At 42.5% G+C, this 20,017-nt stretch overlaps 1 protein-coding gene across 1 annotated transcript; it reads right to left on the bottom strand.

The window, feature by feature from the left end:
• Positions 1-9,244: 9,244 nt before the first annotated feature.
• Positions 9,245-12,150, bottom strand: LOC308377766 (keratin, type II cytoskeletal cochleal-like; the record flags this gene model as incomplete). Its single annotated transcript, XM_080854502.1, has 9 exons — positions 9,245-9,435; positions 9,586-9,629; positions 9,754-9,974; positions 10,083-10,208; positions 10,321-10,485; positions 10,591-10,686; positions 10,795-10,855; positions 10,975-11,183; positions 11,656-12,150. 9 exons carry the CDS (start codon positions 12,148-12,150, stop codon positions 9,245-9,247), a joined length of 1,608 nt encoding a protein of 535 aa, XP_080710628.1.
• Between the last annotated feature and the right edge of the window lie 7,867 nt (positions 12,151-20,017).

Genomic DNA, 20,017 nt, shown 5'->3' with positions numbered 1-20,017 from the left:
CTTGTCACAACTAAATCTGTTCCACATTTCAAGGATAGGTCGTGAATCCACTTAAGATAGAGTTAAATAGAGTTAATGTAGAATCTAGTTTTGGACAGTGGTAGTTTGTGGCAGGTTGTACTCTATAGGTGGCACCAGTGAGGAAAAGTTGCTCTGTATTTTTTTGAGAATGTAGAATCAGTGGCGGTGTGTCAATACAGGGCGCTAGGGCACCGCCCCTTTAAAAATGTTGAGATTTGTCGAAAAAGATTAAATATCAAATATTAAAAATAAGAAATGTACGGTGTTAACGCGTTTACATTTTGAGAATTTGTCGAAAAACATTGTATATCAAATAATTAAAATAAGAAATGTACTGTGTTAAGACGTTAAATGTGTGTGGGAGACCGTAAGCCCCTGTCAACAACCACTTAAATGTGACCAGATATAATATATTGCAATCCGTTATCACTGAGAGAAGCCCGTCCTCCGTGGTGGCTTAGTTAAAGTCAATGGGAGCCCTAAAAATTTCAATTTCGAGGACGTACAACCGGAGCTTCTCATCAAGCCTGTATGCTAACCGGAGCTGGTTAGCTGGCTGTTCAGTGAGTGATGCGTTTTTTTGTTTCCCCTGCCTGTTGTTCCAAAGTCCTGTGACTGAAACACTCTGGACTACAACGGGGATGAGGGTTCTAAAGCATTTTACGGAGAAATCTAAGAAGCACGAATCTTGCCACAGCCATCTTAACCTCTTTCATGTGAATGTGTGGAAACCTGTTTTATTCTGTAAACCTCTGAAACCCAACCCAATGTTTCTCAACCATTCTGCTATGAACCTCTTATGCCCAAAGTTACAGTTTGTTGATAGGCTAGTTGTTATTGGATAGTGTTGAGCACTGTGTGTTCTTGAAATAAAGCTTTGTTTTTTTGAATATTCTAGTCAAAACCTCTGTTTTCTTCTCATTGTAGAGTGCTATTTAAACAGCGCCGTCAAACTGCCACCACCACTGTGTAGAGTGCAAGCAAGTCTACAATTAAAAATAACAAATAACAACGGTTCAAGTCATTCCATACAAATATGGAATCAGAACATATGATGCTTACTTTCCATGATCAAACATATTTCAGGTATATGTGAATCTTTTGAGGTCTTTTCTTAGATGGTTATAGGCAGTGGGAACCTATTTCAAATATGCAAGCTATGCAAATAGTCCATATTTTAATCCTTAACATATTTTGACATTTACACTGAGCACACCCTAATCTCCAAAAATGTTGATGACCTTTCAATTTGCAGGCAGATAAAGATCAAGCTTCATACTGTCTGGGGGGGAAGGCATGTGGCTAAGGGGGTTGAGTCTCAAAGTCATGAAAAGTGTCATAAGGTGTCATCTTTAGTACACTTGACTGAGGACAAAGCCATAAACGTAACAAACATCTGTTGTTGTGCTTCACCCATATCATTTCTTTTCAGGTGCTTTTTCCTGGAGATATGGATAAACTTCAACTAGTCCTGTCAAGATCAGGCAGATGGAGGCTTTAAGTATAAATACACATAAACGTGATGCTGTGTGTGTGTGTGTGTGTGTGTGCGTCTTTGAGTCAAGCAAGGATTTGTACTGAGTTTTGTGCTGTTTGCCATATTTCAGTAATGTACTACAAGACGCCTGCAATAGTTTTCTCTACCCTATGTAAGGAAGTGATATCTCTGGCTTCAACATGCAGCATCTTTCTTTGTTCTTATATAGTAATTAAGTTTGCTGTTTATTTATTGCATCAGCCTCTGTTTTTTCAATCTCTCCCTTCTCCCATTGCGTAGCCTACCGGTGTAACAGTGTGGAAACCATAGACAGGAAAAAGTTGGGGAAAAACTGCGGAAGGGTAGAGAACAATTTTTATCCAGTCACATTTTGTTCCTTGTGAAGTACCATCAGTCTCAGCTCTGCCTCCCAAAGCAAGGCCTATTATTGGAAGGAGAAATTAAGTTTGATTGATAGCCACAGCGGTATGATTGGCTAATCATATTGATCTATTTCAGTGAGGTGGATGGAATATGGCTTCTGCATTCAGTGGAATCTGTTCGTATTGCAGGCTTAAGTTCATCATCACTCATTTGTTGCTCTCTGTTTGTTTGGCATAATAGTAAATACTAGTGAGATACATACAACATACGGCTATATGCACCAGGTAGAAGTATTACATTGAAATTACTTTAAAATGAGTTATAATTATCTTTGACATTCAGACTAGAATAATAGAATTAATTTGATGATGGTATGCACTCTTACGGTCAAACTACAATATAGAGAGAATATATTACAACTGATTGTTCTATGTGTTTCCTACCTATAGGTTTATAGAGTTGAAATACAGGTTTAGCAAGGAGGTTAGAAAAGTTAAACGACTCAACTCTGAGAAACTCCAACACCAGTTCTCAGCCAATGACTCTGCTTCTGTCTGGAAAGGGCTTAGGCCGATTACAAATTATAAATCTATAGCCCCATAATCTTTAACGTATTTTGACATTTACACTGAGCACACCCTAATCTCCAAAAATGTTGATGACCTTTCAATTTGCAGGCAGATTAAGACCAAGCTTCATACCGTCTGGGAGGGGGAGGCATGTGGCTAAGGGGGTCTCGTGTCTCAAAGTCATGAAAAGTGTCATACGGTGTCAAATCTTTAGTACACTTGACGCCTTAGGACAAAGCCATAAACGTAACAAACATCTGTTGTTGTGCTTCACCCATATAATTTCTTTTCAGGTGCTTTTTCCTGGAGATATTGATAAACTTCAACTAGTCTTGTAAAGATCATACTGACAAAGGCTTTAAGTATAAATACACATAAACGTGATGCTGTGTGTGTGTGTGTGTGTGTGAGTCAAGCAAGATTTGTATCGGGTTTTGTGCTCTTTGCCATTTTTCAGTAATGTACTACAAGACGCCTTCTGCAATAGTTTTCTCTATCCAATGTATGGAAGTGATATCTCTGGCTTCAACATGCAGCATCTTTCATGAGTAACAAAACTACAGCTCAACATTCACTATCACTAATGTTCACTTATGACATATTAAAATGCACTGCAAAGTGAACTATCTTTTCAGCCTTCTTCAAACCAAGGTGGATATTGTGCTGGATCTCACAATTTAAATCATTCCAAATTCAAAAGATGTTAATGTTATGTATTTTCTTTTCATATTCATTGATCAGGCTGGCTCACTGTCTGTTTTAATATTGCCGTAGTTTTTGTTTTGAAGATAATGTTTATCTGAGTGTAGTTTTGCATGTGCAGTTAACACAGTGCTAAGACAACAAAGCTAGTGTTTCTGAAAATAGGAATATATGTATTTTGGTTTTTCAAATCTTATCCCCATGGACATTATGACCTTTGACCCCAAAAACCACAGGGACATTGCAACATAGCATTGCATAATCCCACAGAATCGCAGTATGGCTGCAGCCATTTATAGGTTAGGTCTGTTGTATTTTGTATTTGTTTTAAGTGGGGTTAAAGAAGCATGACTATACAGTTCAATAAAGCAATAAATATGCAATAAAGATGGCCTCACGAAAACAAAAACTTTTCAATCAAAAAGAAAAAAACTTAAAAAAGGAAATAGAAATATTAACATTAATTGTGGAGAGAACGGATGCGACCCAAGATACAATGGACAAACTCGAGCAAAAACAAAAAGAAATGGAGCAGTTGTTATATGAGAGATCAAATATTTCATATTATAAGTACAAAGCAAAATGGATGGAAAAGGGGGAAAAATGTAACACGTTTTTTTTTTTTTACAAAAAAAAAATAACAAAAAAAAAAACATTCAGAAATTAATGGTGGATGAAACAAATGTGCTTACAACACCAGCATAAGTTATGAGTGAAATAGAAAAATATTTCACAGAAATGTTTTCCTCTGAAAATCTGACTGAATGTCAGGATGAGCTATTTTTTCCATAGGGTCATATTCAAATTTCTAATGAACAGAGACAAGCATGTGAGGGTCTGATTACTGAAGATGAACTCTACCAAGCAATTATGTCCTTTCAAAAAGGGAAATTGCCTGGCCTCGATGGGGTACCAATTGAGGTATACCAAGTGATACCAACAGATTAAGATTCCACTCCAGGCATGTTTTAATTTCTCATATGGAAAAGGTATTCTCACTGAAAAAGGAATTGAATTCTCACACAAAAGGAAAGCGCAATCACTCTATCCAATTAACATTAGCCCTTCATCATGACATGGATACCGTAATCAAACAGAGAGAACATAGTGGCATACCTTTATGTTTTGCTCGTTTCTCCTCTTCCTCTTTTCTTTTTTTTCGAAATTGGGCGCATGACGCCTTTGGCCTTTTCCTATCCATCTCTGTACTTATTTTTCACTCGACAATCAACAAATTCCCCATCCCCCAACACTGTCACTCGTATCGAAGTTAAGGCTAAACCAATTTACCTTGCCCTTGGTGACACATAATCGTTCAGTATTACCTATTTGTATAAGCCATTTCACATAATTCAGAAAAACAAAAAACGTGCAGGAATTATAGGCCTGTAATTATAATATTATGAATGTGCCTTTTTTGCAAGAAAGTCGAGTTGTGACTGACTTAAGCCCACTAATTGTATTAGAGTATTGCTCTTTAGCCTACAGTGGATCCCCGTCCCCCCACTTGTCCATTCCAGTAGGGAGACCCAGAGCTGAACTTTTCCCCCGCGCTCCCTCCCCTTCCCCCTTTTCACACATAGACGGCACCTTCTTAACAAGGAAGGGCGCAAACAGGAGCGCCTGCAGCTGCAGGGGGCGCCCAGATTATTATTATTTATTTATTTTGGTCGTGCCGCCCCCCACTTGACTTGAAAAAGTGCCGCCCCGGACGACCTTATGTATCCAGAGGAGTTGGCTTCACTGCAAAGTAAAGATTCTCAAGTGAGGAAATCGACAGGTTGGACCCAGTGCTGCATGAAAGTGTGATCAGAGTAGGTGGTCGGTTGAACAAGTCAGCCATGCCAGAAGAAGCCAGACGACCAGCTGTGTTACGCAAAAAATCACCACATTGCAAACCTGATTCTGCAACATGTTCATCCCCAAATGGGTCACTGAGGAAGAAATAAGCTTATTGCAAAGCTCAGACAAAAATACTGGATGCCTGGATATAGTAATATCCAGATGCATCACATGTCGAAGGTTGCTGTCACGTAGGTCCTTAATTTGTGACGCACAATGATGACACGGCCCAGAAAGCAATTCGGTTTTAGGTGGTATGTTTATTGGTCCGCAGCCAAAGTGTAACAAAACAAAGAAAACTTACTGCACTTTATCAACCAACTTCTCATCAAAACAAAACCAGGCAATGTTGCCTTCTACGATACAATACAACAGTCTTCGATTTTACAAGTCTAATCACCTTGTCTCCACCTTGACATGTGTCTCCTACACTCTCCTCGTGCATCTCTTCAGCGGGCCAGATATACTCGTTATCCCCACCCACTAGAAGAGCCCACTATTCTTGTTTACACTTTACATCCATATTACTTACACATTTCATCAACAACTTCAAATCCTACGGTTACAATAGACGTCATAATCAACAATACAAAGCATTACATTGCAAAAATACATACATAATTTACATGGCACATAACACATCTTAATTGGGAGAAACCAACGCAATTCCTGCACGAGCCCGAGCTCGTGCCCGAGGCTGGCACTACAAAGCCACCCCAGCTTCCTCAGTTCGGGTCCTTTGAACCGGCAACCAGGAAGTCAGAATTCGAAGTCCTCCCGCAAACAACAAGTCCCCACGGAACCTGCAGCTCTCACATGAACTGAACAAAGATAAGTAAATAAAACCCTAACCCCATACAACCTCTGTGTGTGCGTGATTTTGTCCCATGACCAGTGTATATCGCTACAACTAACCTCGTGTGCACCCGCAAATACCCGCTAATATGTCCGTACTAGTTCGTGCCTATTTAAACCGTAGCGGTCTTCGTGACATTACCCCCTTCCTCTGCAAGGGTGACATTACCCGGTAGCCTTGACAGGTAGTCCGCGACTACATTCTGCTGGCCTCGCTAGCGCCGGCCACAGAACTGGAAAGCCCCAGGTACCATCTTGTCACCCGAGAATTTCCCCACCCCCTATTACATACTTTCCCCACCCCCTATTACGTACTTTCCCCACCCCCTATCAGGTACTTTCCCCACCCCCTATCACGTACTTTCCCCACCCCCTATCACGTACTTTCCCCACCCACTATCACGTACTTTCCCCACCCCCTATCACGTACTTTCCCCACCCCCGCTGATATATCCCTCCCCAGTATGACATTACAAGCCAAGTTCTCCACTACTACCATCTTTATCAGATACTTTACCCGTACAGTTCACAATTATCCACAAGCAATACTCAAACAGTCACATCGTACTGACCCCGTTCACCTGCCTTTCCTTACTGGACAGAATGAGGCCTCGTGACCGGGCTGTTGGCAGAAAAAACAAATGAGGGTCTCCCCCTTACTTCAAAACCTGTCACCACCCATTCCCACCCCAGTGTTACCTCCCCCCTGGTTGTAGTCTCTGGCAGGTCTTTGGGAGAACGCTGGACGGCTGGGTACGTTGGATACCACCTTGTGGGCGTTGAGGTGTTGCAACGCAAGCTTTGCTGCAGTCAGTCCATCCTCTGGCTCATGCTCACGGACCCAGGTCCGTACCTCTGGGGGCAGGACACTCAGCAGCTGTTCCAACACGACCTTTTCGCCGACCTCCTCCTTGGTGTGTAGCTCCTCTTGCACCCAGCGGCGGTACAGATGCTTTAATCGATGATATGTCTCTAGAGGTGCTTCACCTTCTGGTGCAGTACTCCTCCGGAACCGCTGACGGTAGGTCTCAGGGGTTATATTGAACTTCATCAACAGTGCCTCTTTGAGTTGCCGGAAGTCACCTGCACGGTATTCGTCCATGGCTGAGTAAGCTTCCAGGGCTTTACCCGTCAGCAACGGACTGAGTTGGAGCCCCCACTCACTCTCTGGCCACTGCCAGGTTCGTGCCAACCGCTCAAACCGCAGGAGGTAATTCTCAACATCCTCCCCCTCCTGGTACAGCGGTAGCTTTGGGTCCATGGGCCCAGCTCTCCCTGCTCTCCCAGGGGCTGGAAGGGCGTTGCTGGCGGGAGATCAAGCCTGGGGCTTCCCTCTCCAAAGAAGCTGGAAACCGCCCTCCGGTGTGAGAGGGATGGTTCCTGCCGAGGACACATTGCAGTGAAAAACTCCCACAGCTCCTCCCTCATGGCTCCATCCCTCCTCACCATAGCCTCCTGCCGCGCCTCGTCCCTCAACTGCTGCGTCGTGAGAAAATCTCGGACCAGGTCTGTTAGCGCCATGGCTGGAACAGCTTCTTGTGCCCGGGAAGATGCACCGACCACTCCCCTTGTGGTCCTGGGTCTGGTGACTTGGGCCTGCGCAGCTGCGTTTTCTGCTTCTGTCTCCCAGTCATCCTCCTTCACCCCTTCAGCTGCATCTTGCATTGCCGCTGCCGCGGCTACAGCTACCCTGTGGTGCGAACAAAGTGTTTTTCTTCGGCCGGCCATCCCACTTCTGACAGTTGCATACCAAGCCATAGCAGAGACAATATTCATTAAGTTAACATGTACAGAAGTTATTGAATTTGTATGGATATGGCTCTGTTTGTAAATTTGTAATTGTTATGCATCCTGCCTAAACAGTTAGGGGCCGGAGTGTTAGAGCAATGAATGAGATGTTTACTATTTCTGGAATAATGTTATTTTGTATTACCTTGTTATTATAATGAATATCTGTAAAGTAGAGACTCTTATTTTGACACGTTGTTTTGACCATGTGGAGGGAGCACGATTAGTTAAGAACGGAGAAGCACGGAGGTTCACAGTTTTTTGACTGTGTTAGCTTAATTGTGAAGTAAGACAAATATATAAGAATAATTTATTAATGTATGTACATGGATACCTGAACCTTTAAGAAGATAAGGAAATTTAAACTTTTAAGCTTTTGCACGCGTTCAATACTTTCCCTGAGTGGTTCAAATGATGTCACAGATATTGGATTGGACTGTAGGATTGGAAGTGTAAAGGTCTTGTTTTATTTATTGTTAAATTGCACTAATACAGTGTCTGGGACAGATTATAACCAGTTTGAGTTTCTATTAAGAAGCCACATTTCTTGTAGTCTTTGTAAGATTTTATTGGGCTGTTTTGAGTCCCTGTTTGTGGAGGCCATGAATGGTGAAAATTAGGACACAGCATGACAAAACCGGTTGGGTGGTGGTTTCATATCCACTCTGTCATACCTGGAGCGGCCAGGAGATGCCACCAGAACCCACAAGCCCCTGAGATTCGGCCCAGGAAACCCTTACTCATATCCCAAGCCCTTGCCAAACAAACTAGGAAACCCTGTGCCAGGTGATTTGAGGAATCACCTGTTCCTCATTTCATGTGGCTGCCTTAAGTCCCTTGTTTTGTGAGCTTCGTTGCTCAGTCATGGGATTTTGACACGAGAGACAGACAACGGTTTGTGATATGCTGCTCCTTGTGAGAACTCGCTCATGTATTTTCTTGGCCCTTGTTCACTGCAGCTCACGGTCTGTTGGACTTTCTTTGTTTACTGTTTTTGGATGCTTTGTGGACTTTTGAGTTATGTTGCCTGAAGACGGCGGTTGTGTTAGTTACGGAAAGGACAACTTTTTGTTTACTGTGTGTTTTGGATCCTTTGTGTTTTTTCCTGGAATAAACTCCTCTGTGTATCCTCCAACCTGGTCTCCTGCAATTGTGCTACACTCTAACCTAACATACTCACTCGCTGAATACACTGACTTGTTGAGGACGACTAATCCTCTGATAAATATTTTGGAATATAACTTGTTTCAACTCATGTGGTTTGCAACTCAAAACAGATGACACAAGTAAGGATAGCTACACATGTTTGGCATTAAACACTTTATTTGCATTTTACATTTACATTCGGGTTTGGTTACTCTTTGGCATGTGGTGGAGTCACCAGTCACATCTGCAGTGTTGCACTTGTATTTCATCTTGAGCAGCTCAGCGGTTTTGTCACATGCATTACATTGCATTGCAAGTGGGATGGGTGGAGGTTTTATCCCACTCACTTTCTGAGTACACTGACTTGTTGTTTCACAGCTTTCAGACTTCATGGAGTGGAATTGGGAAGAGCATACGGGGTAAAGATTAGGGGGAAGAGAGGAGAGGTGTCGTTCCTCATTTAGAAGCGGCGGAAGCCACTTGACATCAAAGAGGAGCGAGACATGCTGCTGCTGCCACCGCCAATGCTGAGGCTGGAGCCGCCGCCCATGCCGATTCCGCCGCCGAGTGACATGCTCATGCCAGCGCCGCCACCATAGCCGAATCCACCGCCACCGCCTCCGCCAAGGGCCAGGCCACCGCCTCCTCCTCCTCCAAGGGCCAGGCCAGCGCCTCCTGCAAAAAAACATTTGAATAAATTAAAGGGCAGATCAATAAAAAGTGCAAATGATATATGCAGCATGGTTCATATCTGGATTTGTATCCACACTTGAAATGAATAAATATACCTACCAGCAGCACCTGAGGTTTCCTGGACGTGAACTGTTGCAGAGGCACCACCAATTCTGTGGAAGGGATCAAACATTAGGATTTTGTATTTCTTGCCAAATAACAATAGTCAGATAATTCACTAGTAAGTATTATACTTGAGGCAGTCCTTTGTAGATGTACTGTGTTTCATATGCTTACCTGGACTCCTCTCCTTCCAGCAGGGTCTTGTAGGTGGCAATCTCAATGTCGAGGGCCAGTTTGACGTTCATCAGCTCCTGGTACTCACGCACCTGGCGGGCCATCTCCTGCTTGGTAGTCTGGAGGGCCGCCTCAAGGTCCCTGATGCGCAGCTGGGCATCCTTCACTGCAATCGTTCCACGTTCCTCAGTCTCTGTAATCTGGGCATCAATGCTGGCGCGCTGAATTGCAATAAAAGAGCGCAAGTCAGCCAAGTGGAGATTGGTTAAGCGTTGGCTAATGATACCATTAGTTATACTCAGTGGCGATAGCAAAGGGATGTAACTGACCTGTACTTTGACTGACTCAATTTCCATCTGGAGGCGGCTGATCATGCGGGTGAGCTCAGAGATCTCTGCCTTGGTTGTGCGCAGATCAACACCGTATTGGCCAGCAGAGGTCTGCATCTCCTCAAACTGTAGAAGACCAAGAGATGTTAGCATGAAATTCCTACCCTGTGCCTCTTTCAAGAATCAAGGCTCTTTCATGACAAGTCACTAAGAGTTGATGCCAGATTGATGCACTCACCTTGGCCTGGTACCATGACTCTGTCTCAGCCCGGCTGCGGGTGGCGATGTCCTCATACTGAGCACGCACTTCGGCCACAATGGAGTCCATGTCCAGAGTTCGGCTGTTGTCAATCTCCACAATAGCAGAGGTGTCCTTGATCTGTGCCTGCAGCTCACGCAGCTCCTGTGTGAGGAAGAGAATGACAGATGTTAATGTTTGATATGAGCTTGGGAACACTGCTAATAATTTTGGATGTGACCCTGTACATGAATTATGACCATCTCTCACCTCTGCATAGACGACCCTGAGGAAGTTGATTTCATCCTGAGAGGCATCAACCTTGGCCTCCAGCTCCACCTTGATCATGTAGGCAGCATCAACATCCTGAAGAAGAATGAAAGAATTGGAAAAGAAGAATAGATTCAGATATTACCAATGGGAGATCAAAGCAGAACATTGGGAGAGACTGTAAACACTTTTTTCTGTTTTTACCTTCTTGAGCAGAACAAACTCATTCTCCACTGCGGCACGCTTGTTGATTTCAACCTCATACCTGCACAAATGGAGCACAGTGTGGTCAGTTTTATGGAGCTAAGAACTGAAACCCCATACATTCCTTCTATTACAGGTGGTAAACACTGGCAAATGTACATAAATAATTGAGGCACTCACTTCACTTTGAAGTCCTCAACCAGAACCTGCATGTTTTTCAGCTCTCCCTGCAGCTGGACCTGCCCACTGCCCACGCCGTCGAGCTGTCTGCGCAGGTTGCCAATGTAGGCCTCGAACATGGAGTTGATGTTGGAGCGCACGGTGGTCGTGCCCTGGAGGAGGCTCCACTTGGTCTCCAGCATCTTGTTCTGCTGTTCCAGGAAGCGCACCTGTGGGGACAAAATCAAACACCATTAGTCCACTTTTACTATACTTAGTTTTTTTTCAGAGGTTACACAGCACTCATTTAAAGACAATATTCATTTTTTTTTAAGTTGTAGTAAGCATCCTGTTTTTTCTTTAACTCCATTTAATTAGTGAATCATAACGTGAACTTTGGCATCTATGAACAAAAGATGGCGTATATTTGTAAATTTGCTTAAATGTTTTTCACTTGCAGGTTGTCTGGTTCACACCTAAGTTTGTTTGCCAGAATGCCAAGTGTTGTCATCTGCTGTAGTAGGGCATAGGCCCTCTCTGGGTTAGGGTTTCAGAACATCTCCTTTTTCCCTAAGTGACTTAGTGAAGACTATTACTGGCAACATCCTATCAGATGATCAATTGATGACACGATAAGCCTAGAAGAATTCTTGCCAGTGCATGTCTCTCTCTGTTGGATTTTGCTATGAGAAAAGCACTGACCTTGTCGATGAAAGAGGCGAAGCGGTTGTTGAGGGTCATGATCTGGTTCTTCTCCTGAGTGCGGACGGTCTGGATGGTGGGGTCGATCGTCAGGTTCAGGGGGGCGAGCAGACTCTGGTTGACGGTGACAGCTGTGATGGCTGGTGCTGGTGCTATGATCGCACCACCTCCACCACCCATGGAAAATCCCATGCCACCTCCGCCGATAGCCAGACCACTTCCGAGCCCCAGGCTACCTACACCAGCACCGAAGCTGCTGCTGATGCTGGCACTACCTCCGCCGACGCTGGCACCACCTCCGCCAATGCTGTAGCTGTAGCTGGAGCTGGAGCCACCGGCAGCGGCACCGCCACCACCTCCCAAGGCCAAGCCACCACCTCCCAACGCCAAGCTACCGCCACCCATGGAGCGGCTGGAGAAGCTCCTCCTCATGCTGCCACCGCTGCTGAAGCCACCACTAATACTGCCACCGCTGCTCATTCTGGATGAAGACATTCTTATGCTCATGGTTGCTGTTGCAAATTACAGAGGGCTACAGGCCAACAGAGAGAGGAGAGATAGAACAGGACTGGAGCAGGTGAGTCCACTAAGAGGAAGGATGTACCTCTGAGTGTCTTGTTGTTGGTGCGATGCCTCTTTATACTGCTTGGAGAGGGGGTAGCTCTCACCTGAGTCCTGCTATCACCCCTCCTCCACTGCCTGAAGACACTCGCCCTGCAAGTTTACCTGCCTGCGGGAGGTGTAGGCAGCCATCTGATTGGTGGGGAGACAGTCAGCTCTGTAAGATGAGAGGCCTCCAGCACACGCAGGTACTCACACACTGCAGGTAAAGTCAGCAAGGGCCTGAGGGGAATTCTAGGGTGAAATGGCAGTCATATTCTCTGCTTAATCCCTTATCCGAACACATGAATGACTGATAGCACATTTCTCAATTGGTTTTAACTAGTTAAGTTTCAGGCATGCAAGTGCCTGGGGATGAAATAGCACTCCTCTGCAGTGTGTGCAATTCCAGTAAGTTTAAAGGCACTTGCACAAATGTCGACTGTGCAATTCAATTAAGTCTACGTGTATTTCTTCATTGACACCTTTAGCTATATCCACGGCAACACATTTAGATGAAGAAGGCATTGGGTGAGTTTGCTTATGCTAACATTCTACCTGAGAGTGTATTATCAAAAATGATCTCCACACAGTAGCACACAAAAACACAAAAACCTCTCTGTGCTGAGTCCTGAAACTCTCATGCAAACAGTGAAGCCGATTTTGCTACATGCTGTGGTGAAATGCTGCTGCTCAGCACACACTGCAGTGCTCTCTGCCAGGGTATGATAAGAGTATCTATTGTTTTGTACTCTTTGGTTTGAATTACGAATGTGTATAATCACATTGATTGCTACCAATGAAGAGCAAAACAAAAGAATTGCAAATTAACAAAACAAAATGTACTCAGCATATTAAACTTTGCTGGGTGATGACAGTTGACTCGGAGAGGCAGCTGGAAATTCCACCACACATCACACAGTCCAGATTGAGACCTGACATCATCTTGGTCTCAGAAGCCTCAAAACAACAATTTTTGCTGGAGCTGACGGTCCCCTGGGAGGAGAGGATGGAGGAGGCGCAAGAAAGAAAGAGGGAGAAGTACCAGGAGCTGGTGGAGGATTGTCGGAGGAATGGGTGGAGGACAAGGTGTATGCCAGTGGAGGTGGGAAGTCGGGGATTTGCCAGCCACTCCCTGAACAAAGCCTACAGCACACTGGGCATAACAGGTGTCAACCGAAGAAGAGCCATAAGTCACAACGTAGAGGCAGCAGAGAAAGCATCTAGATGGCTCTGGTTGAAGAGGGGAGAGCAGTGGGGGTAGCATGCCACTTGGACACAGGCCGGGGTCTGATCAGCCTCGGTCGGGTCGCCTGGAGGAGGGTGTCTGTTGCAAGACCAGAAACACCCAGTGACTCCAGGAACAACACTGATGATGTGTCCAAGTTTGCGCATCAGTAGATGTATTATTAACTGCTTGTCACAACTAAATCTGTTCCACATTTCAAGGATAGGTCGTGAATCCACTTAAGATAGAGTTAAATAGAGTTAATGTAGAATCTAGTTTTGGACAGTGGTAGTTTGTGGCAGGTTGTACTCTATAGGTGGCACCAGTGAGGAAAAGTTGCTCTGTATTTTTTTGAGAATGTAGAATCAGTGGCGGTGTGTCAATACAGGGCGCTAGGGCACCGCCCCTTTAAAAATGTTGAGATTTGTCGAAAAAGATTAAATATCAAATATTAAAAATAAGAAATGTACGGTGTTAACGCGTTTACATTTTGAGAATTTGTCGAAAAACATTGTATATCAAATAATTAAAATAAGAAATGTACTGTGTTAAGACGTTAAATGTGTGTGGGAGACCGTAAGCCCCTGTCAACAACCACTTAAATGTGACCAGATATAATATATTGCAATCCGTTATCACTGAGAGAAGCCCGTCCTCCGTGGTGGCTTAGTTAAAGTCAATGGGAGCCCTAAAAATTTCAATTTCGAGGATGTACAACCGGAGCTTCTCATCAAGCCTGTATGCTAACCGGAGCTGGTTAGCTGGCTGTTCAGTGAGTGATGCGTTTTTTTGTTTCCCCTGCCTGTTGTTCCAAAGTCCTGTGACTGAAACACTCTGGACTACAACGGGGATGAGGGTTCTAAAGCATTTTACGGAGAAATCTAAGAAGCACGAAACATGCCACAGCCATCTTAACCTCTTTCATGTGAATGTGTGGAAACCTGTTTTATTCTGTAAATCTCTGAAACCCAACCCAATGTTTCTCAACCATTCTGCTATGAACCTCTTATGCCCAAAGTTACAGTTTGTTGATAGGCTAGTTGTTATTGGATAGTGTTGAGCACTGTGTGTTCTTGAAATAAAGCTTTGTTTTTTTGAATATTCTAGTCAAAACCTCTGTTTCCTTCTCATTGTAGAGTGCTATTTAAACAGCGCCGCCAAACTGCCACCACCACTGTGTAGAGTGCAAGCAAGCGCACAATTAAAAATAACAAATAACAACGGTTCAAGTCATTCCATACAAATATGGAATCAGAACATATGATGCTTACTTTCCATGATCAAACATATTTCAGGTATATGTGAATCTTTTGAGGTCTTTTCTTAGATGGTTATAGGCAGTGGGAACCTATTTCAAATATGCAAGCTATGCAAATAGTCAATATTTTAATCCTGAACATATTTTGACATTTACACTGAGCACACCCTAATCTCCAAAAATGTTGATGACCTTTCAATTTGCAGGCAGATAAAGATCAAGCTTCATACTGTCTGGGGGGGAAGGCATGTGGCTAAGGGGGTTGAGTCTCAAAGTCATGAAAAGTGTCATAAGGTGTCATCTTTAGCACACTTGACTGAGGACAAAGCCATAAACGTAACAAACATCTGTTGTTGTGCTTCACCCATATCATTTCTTTTCAGGTGCTTTTTCCTGGAGATATGGATAAACTTCAACTAGTCCTGTCAAGATCAGACAGATGGAGGCTTTAAGTATAAATACACATAAACGTGATGCTGTGTGTGTGTGTGTGTGTGTGTGTGTGTGTGTGTGTGTGTGTGTGTGTGTGTGTGTGTGTGTGTGTGTGTGTGTGTGCGTCTTTGAGTCAAGCAAGGATTTGTACTGAGTTTTGTGCTGTTTGCCATATTTCAGTAATGTACTACAAGACGCCTGCAATAGTTTTCTCTACCCTATGTAAGGAAGTGATATCTCTGGCTTCAACATGCAGCATCTTTCTTTGTTCTTATATAGTAATAAAGTTTGCTGTTTATTTATTGCATCAGCCTCTGTTTTTTCAATCTCTCCCTTCTCCCATTGCGTAGCCTACCGGTGTAACAGTGTGGAAACCATAGACAGGAAAAAGTTGGGGAAAAACTGCTGAAGGGTAGAGAACAATTTTTATCCAGTCACATTTTGTTCCTTGTGAAGTACCATCAGTCTCAGCTCTGCCTCCCAAAGCAAGGCCTATTATTGGAAGGAGAAATTAAGTTTGTTTGATAGCCACAGCGGTATGATTGGCTAATCATATTGATCTATTTCAGTGAGGTGGATGGAATATGGCTTCTGCATTCAGTGGAATCTGTTCGTATTGCAGGCTTAAGTTCATCATAGACTCATTTGTTGCTCTCTGTTTGTTTGGCATAATAGTAAATACTAGTGAGATACATATAACATACGGCTATATGCACCAGGTAGAAGTATTACATTGAAATTACTTTAAAATGAGTTATAATTATCTTTGACATTCAGACTAGAATAATAGAATTAATTTGATGATGGTATGCACTCTTACGGTCAAACTACAATATAGAGAGAATATATTACAAGTGATTGTTCTATGTGTTTCCTACCTATAGGTTTATAGAGTTGAAATACAGGTTTAGCAAGGAGGTTAGAAAAGTTAAACGACTCTACTCTGAGAAACTCCAACACCAGTTCTCAGCCAAAGACTCTGCTTCTGTCTGGAAAGGGCTTAGGCCGACTACAAATTATAAATCTATAGCCCCATAATCTTTAACGTATTTTGACATTTACACTGAGCACACCCTAATCTCCAAAAATGTTGATGACCTTTCAATTTGCAGGCATATTAAGACCAAGCTTCATACCGTCTGGGAGGGGGAGGCATGTGGCTAAGGGGGTCTCGTGTCTCAAAGTCATGAAAAGTGTCATACGGTGTCAAATCTTTAGTACACTTGACGCTAGGGGTGTAAATCACACCCATCATGGCGATTCGATTCAGTATCGATTTCCTGACCCAACGATTCGATTATTTTCGATACTCATGAATACACCACGATACGATTCGATTCGATTCGATTAATTTGTTCTTTTTTTTTAACCTTACAGGCTAGACAATGTTTCAGATTTGAAATAAATCAATGAAAGCTGTTATATCGTTAAGTTGTACTCCACCTAGGCCTATGACAACCTCATTCACTGAAAAATAATAATGCCCCTGTTATAGATTCTGAAAGGCCTTGCATCAAAAACTACTGTACAAAGTACAAAGTGTTAAGTAACAAAATAGGCCTATACCACATTCACTATAGAATAACAATACTCAACAAAATCAGTGCAAAAGTGCACTAGCAGCAAACAATAACAAAAAATAGGCCTGTAGTTAATTCAATTTAAAATGACAATGCTCCACAAAATCAGTGCAATGAGTGCAAATGTGCACCAGTAGCAGCAAATGGTAACAAAAAATACCCCTGTAGGCCTACTTCATTCACTATAAAATAGAAATACTCATCAAAGTGCACTAGCAACAAAAAGTAAAAAAAAAAAAAAAAAATTTTTTTTTTTTTTTTTTTTTTTTTTTTTTTTTTTTAAACCGATACTCTTGCGGACGTGTCGATGCATCGTATCGTCGGCTGTTGGATCGATGCATCGATGCAAAACGATTCTTTTTTACACCCCTACTTGACGCCTGAGGACAAAGCCATAAACGTAACAAACATCTGTTGTTGTGCTTCACCCATATAATTTCTTTTCAGGTGCTTTTTCCTGGAGATATTGATAAACTTCAACTAGTCTTGTAAAGATCATACTGACAAAGGCTTTAAGTGTAAATACACATAAACGTGATGCTGTGTGTGTGTGTGTGTGTGAGTCAAGCAAGATTTGTATCGGGTTTTGTGCTCTTTGCCATTTTTCAGTAATGTACTACAAGACGCCTTCTGCAATAGTTTTCTCTATCCAATGTATGGAAGTGATATCTCTGGCTTCAACATGCAGCATCTTTCATGAGTAACAAAACTACAGCTCAACATTCACTATCACTAATGTTCACTTATGACATATTAAAATGCACTGCAAAGTGAACTATCTTTTCAGCCTTCTTCAAACCAAGGTGGATATTGTGCTGGATCTCACAATTTAAATCATTCCAAATTCAAAAGATGTTAATGTTATGTATTTTCTTTTCATATTCATTGATCAGGCTGGCTCACTGTCTGTTTTAATATTGCTGTAGTTTTTGTTTTGAAGATAATGTTTATCTGAGTGTAGTTTTGCATGTGCAGTTAACACAGTGCTAAGACAACAAAGCTAGTGTTTCTGAAAATAGGAATATATGTATTTTGGTTTTTCAAATCTTATCCCCATGGACATTATGACCTTTGACCCCAACAACCACAGGGACATTGCAACATAGCATTGCATAATCCCACAGAATCGCAGTATGGCTGCAGCCATTTATAGGTTAGGTCTGTTGTATTTTGTATTTGTTTTAAGTGGGGTTAAAGAAGCATGACTATACAGTTCAATAAAGCAATAAATATGCAATAAAGATGGCCTCACGAAAACAAAAACTTTTCAATCAAAAAGAAAAAAACCTAAAAAAGGAAATAGAAATATTAACATTAATTGTGGAGAGAACGGATGCGACCCAAGATACAATGGACAAACTCGAGCAAAAACAAAAAGAAATGGAGCAGTTGTTATATGAGAGATCAAATATTTCATATTATAAGTACAAAGCAAAATGGATGGAAAAGGGGGAAAAATGTAACACGTTTTTTTTTTTTACAAAAAAAAAATAACAAAAAAAAAACATTCAGAAATTAATGGTGGATGAAACAAATGTGCTTACAACACCAGCAGAAGTTATGAGTGAAATGTGAAATAGAAAAATATTTCACAGAAATGTTTTCCTCTGAAAATCTGACTGAATGTCAGGATGAGCTATTTTTTCCATAGGGTCATATTCAAATTTCTAATGAACAGAGACAAGCATGTGAGGGTCTGATTACTGAAGATGAACTCTACCAAGCAATTATGTCCTTTCAAAAAGGGAAATCGCCTGGCCTCGATGGGGTACCAATTGAGGTATACCAAGTGTTCTACGAACAGATTAAGATTCCACTCCAGGCATGTTTTAATTTCTCATATGGAAAAGGTATTCTCACTGACACACAAAAGGAAAGCGCAATCACTCTATACCACCAATTAACATTAGCCCTTCATCATGACATGGATACCGTAATCAAACAGAGAGAACATAGTGGCATACCTTTATGTTTTGCTCGTTTCTCCTCTTCCTCTTTTCTTTTTTTTCGAAATTGGGCGCCTGACGCCTTTGGCCTTTTCCTATCCATCTCTGTGCTTATTTTTCACTCGACAATCAACAAATTCCCCATCCCCCAACACTGTCACTCGTATAGAAGTTAAGGCTAAACCAATTTACCTTGCCCTTGGTGACACATAATCGTTCAGTATTACCTATTTGTATAAGCCATTTCACATAATTCAGAAAAACAAAAAACGTGCAGGAATTATAGGCCTGTAATTATAATATTATGAATGTGCCTTTTTTGCAAGAAAGTCGAGTTGTGACTGACTTAAGCCCACTAATTGTATTAGAGTATTGCTCTTTAGCCTACAGTGGATCCCCGTCCCCCCACTTGTCCATTCCAGTAGGGAGACCCAGAGCTGAACTTTTCCCCCGCGCTCCCTCCCCTTCCCCCTTTTCACACATAGACGGCACCTTCTTAACAAGGAAGGGCGCAAACAGGAGCGCCTGCAGCTGCAGGGGGCGCCCAGATTATTATTATTTATTTATTTTGGTCGTGCCGCCCCCCACTTGACTTGAAAAAGTGCCGCCCCGGACGACCTTATGTATCCAGAGGAGTTGGCTTCACTGCAAAGTAAAGATTCTCAAGTGAGGAAATCGACAGGTTGGACCCAGTGCTGCATGAAAGTGTGATCAGAGTAGGTGGTCGGTTGAACAAGTCAGCCATGCCAGAAGAAGCCAGACGACCAGCTGTGTTACGCAAAAAATCACCACATTGCAAACCTGATTCTGCAACATGTTCATCCCCAAATGGGTCACTGAGGAAGAAATAAGCTTATTGCAAAGCTCAGACAAAAATACTGGATGCCTGGATATAGTAATATCCAGATGCATCACATGTCGAAGGTTGCTGTCACGTAGGTCCTGAATTTGTGACGCACAATGATGACACGGCCCAGAAAGCACTTCGGTTTTAGGTGGTATATTTATTGGTTTATTGGATTTTACAAGTCTAATCACCTTGTCTCCACCTTGACATGTGTCTCCTACACTCTCCTCGTGCATCTCTTCAGCGGGCCAGATATACTCGTTATCCCCACCCACTAGAAGAGCCCACTATTCTTGTTTACACTTTACATCCATATTACTTACACATTTCATCAACAACTTCAAATCCTACGGTTACAATAGACGTCATAATCAACAATACAAAGCATTACATTGCAAAAATACATACATAATTTACATGGCACATAACACATCTTAATTGGGAGAAACCAACGCAATTCCTGCACGAGCC

The sequence above is a fragment of the Sprattus sprattus genome (genome assembly GCF_963457725.1).
Source record: "Sprattus sprattus genome assembly, chromosome: 16".
NCBI lineage: Eukaryota > Metazoa > Chordata > Actinopteri > Clupeiformes > Clupeidae > Sprattus > Sprattus sprattus.
Note: the sequence above shows the minus strand (reverse complement) of the source record. Positions and strands in the feature narration are given on the sequence as shown.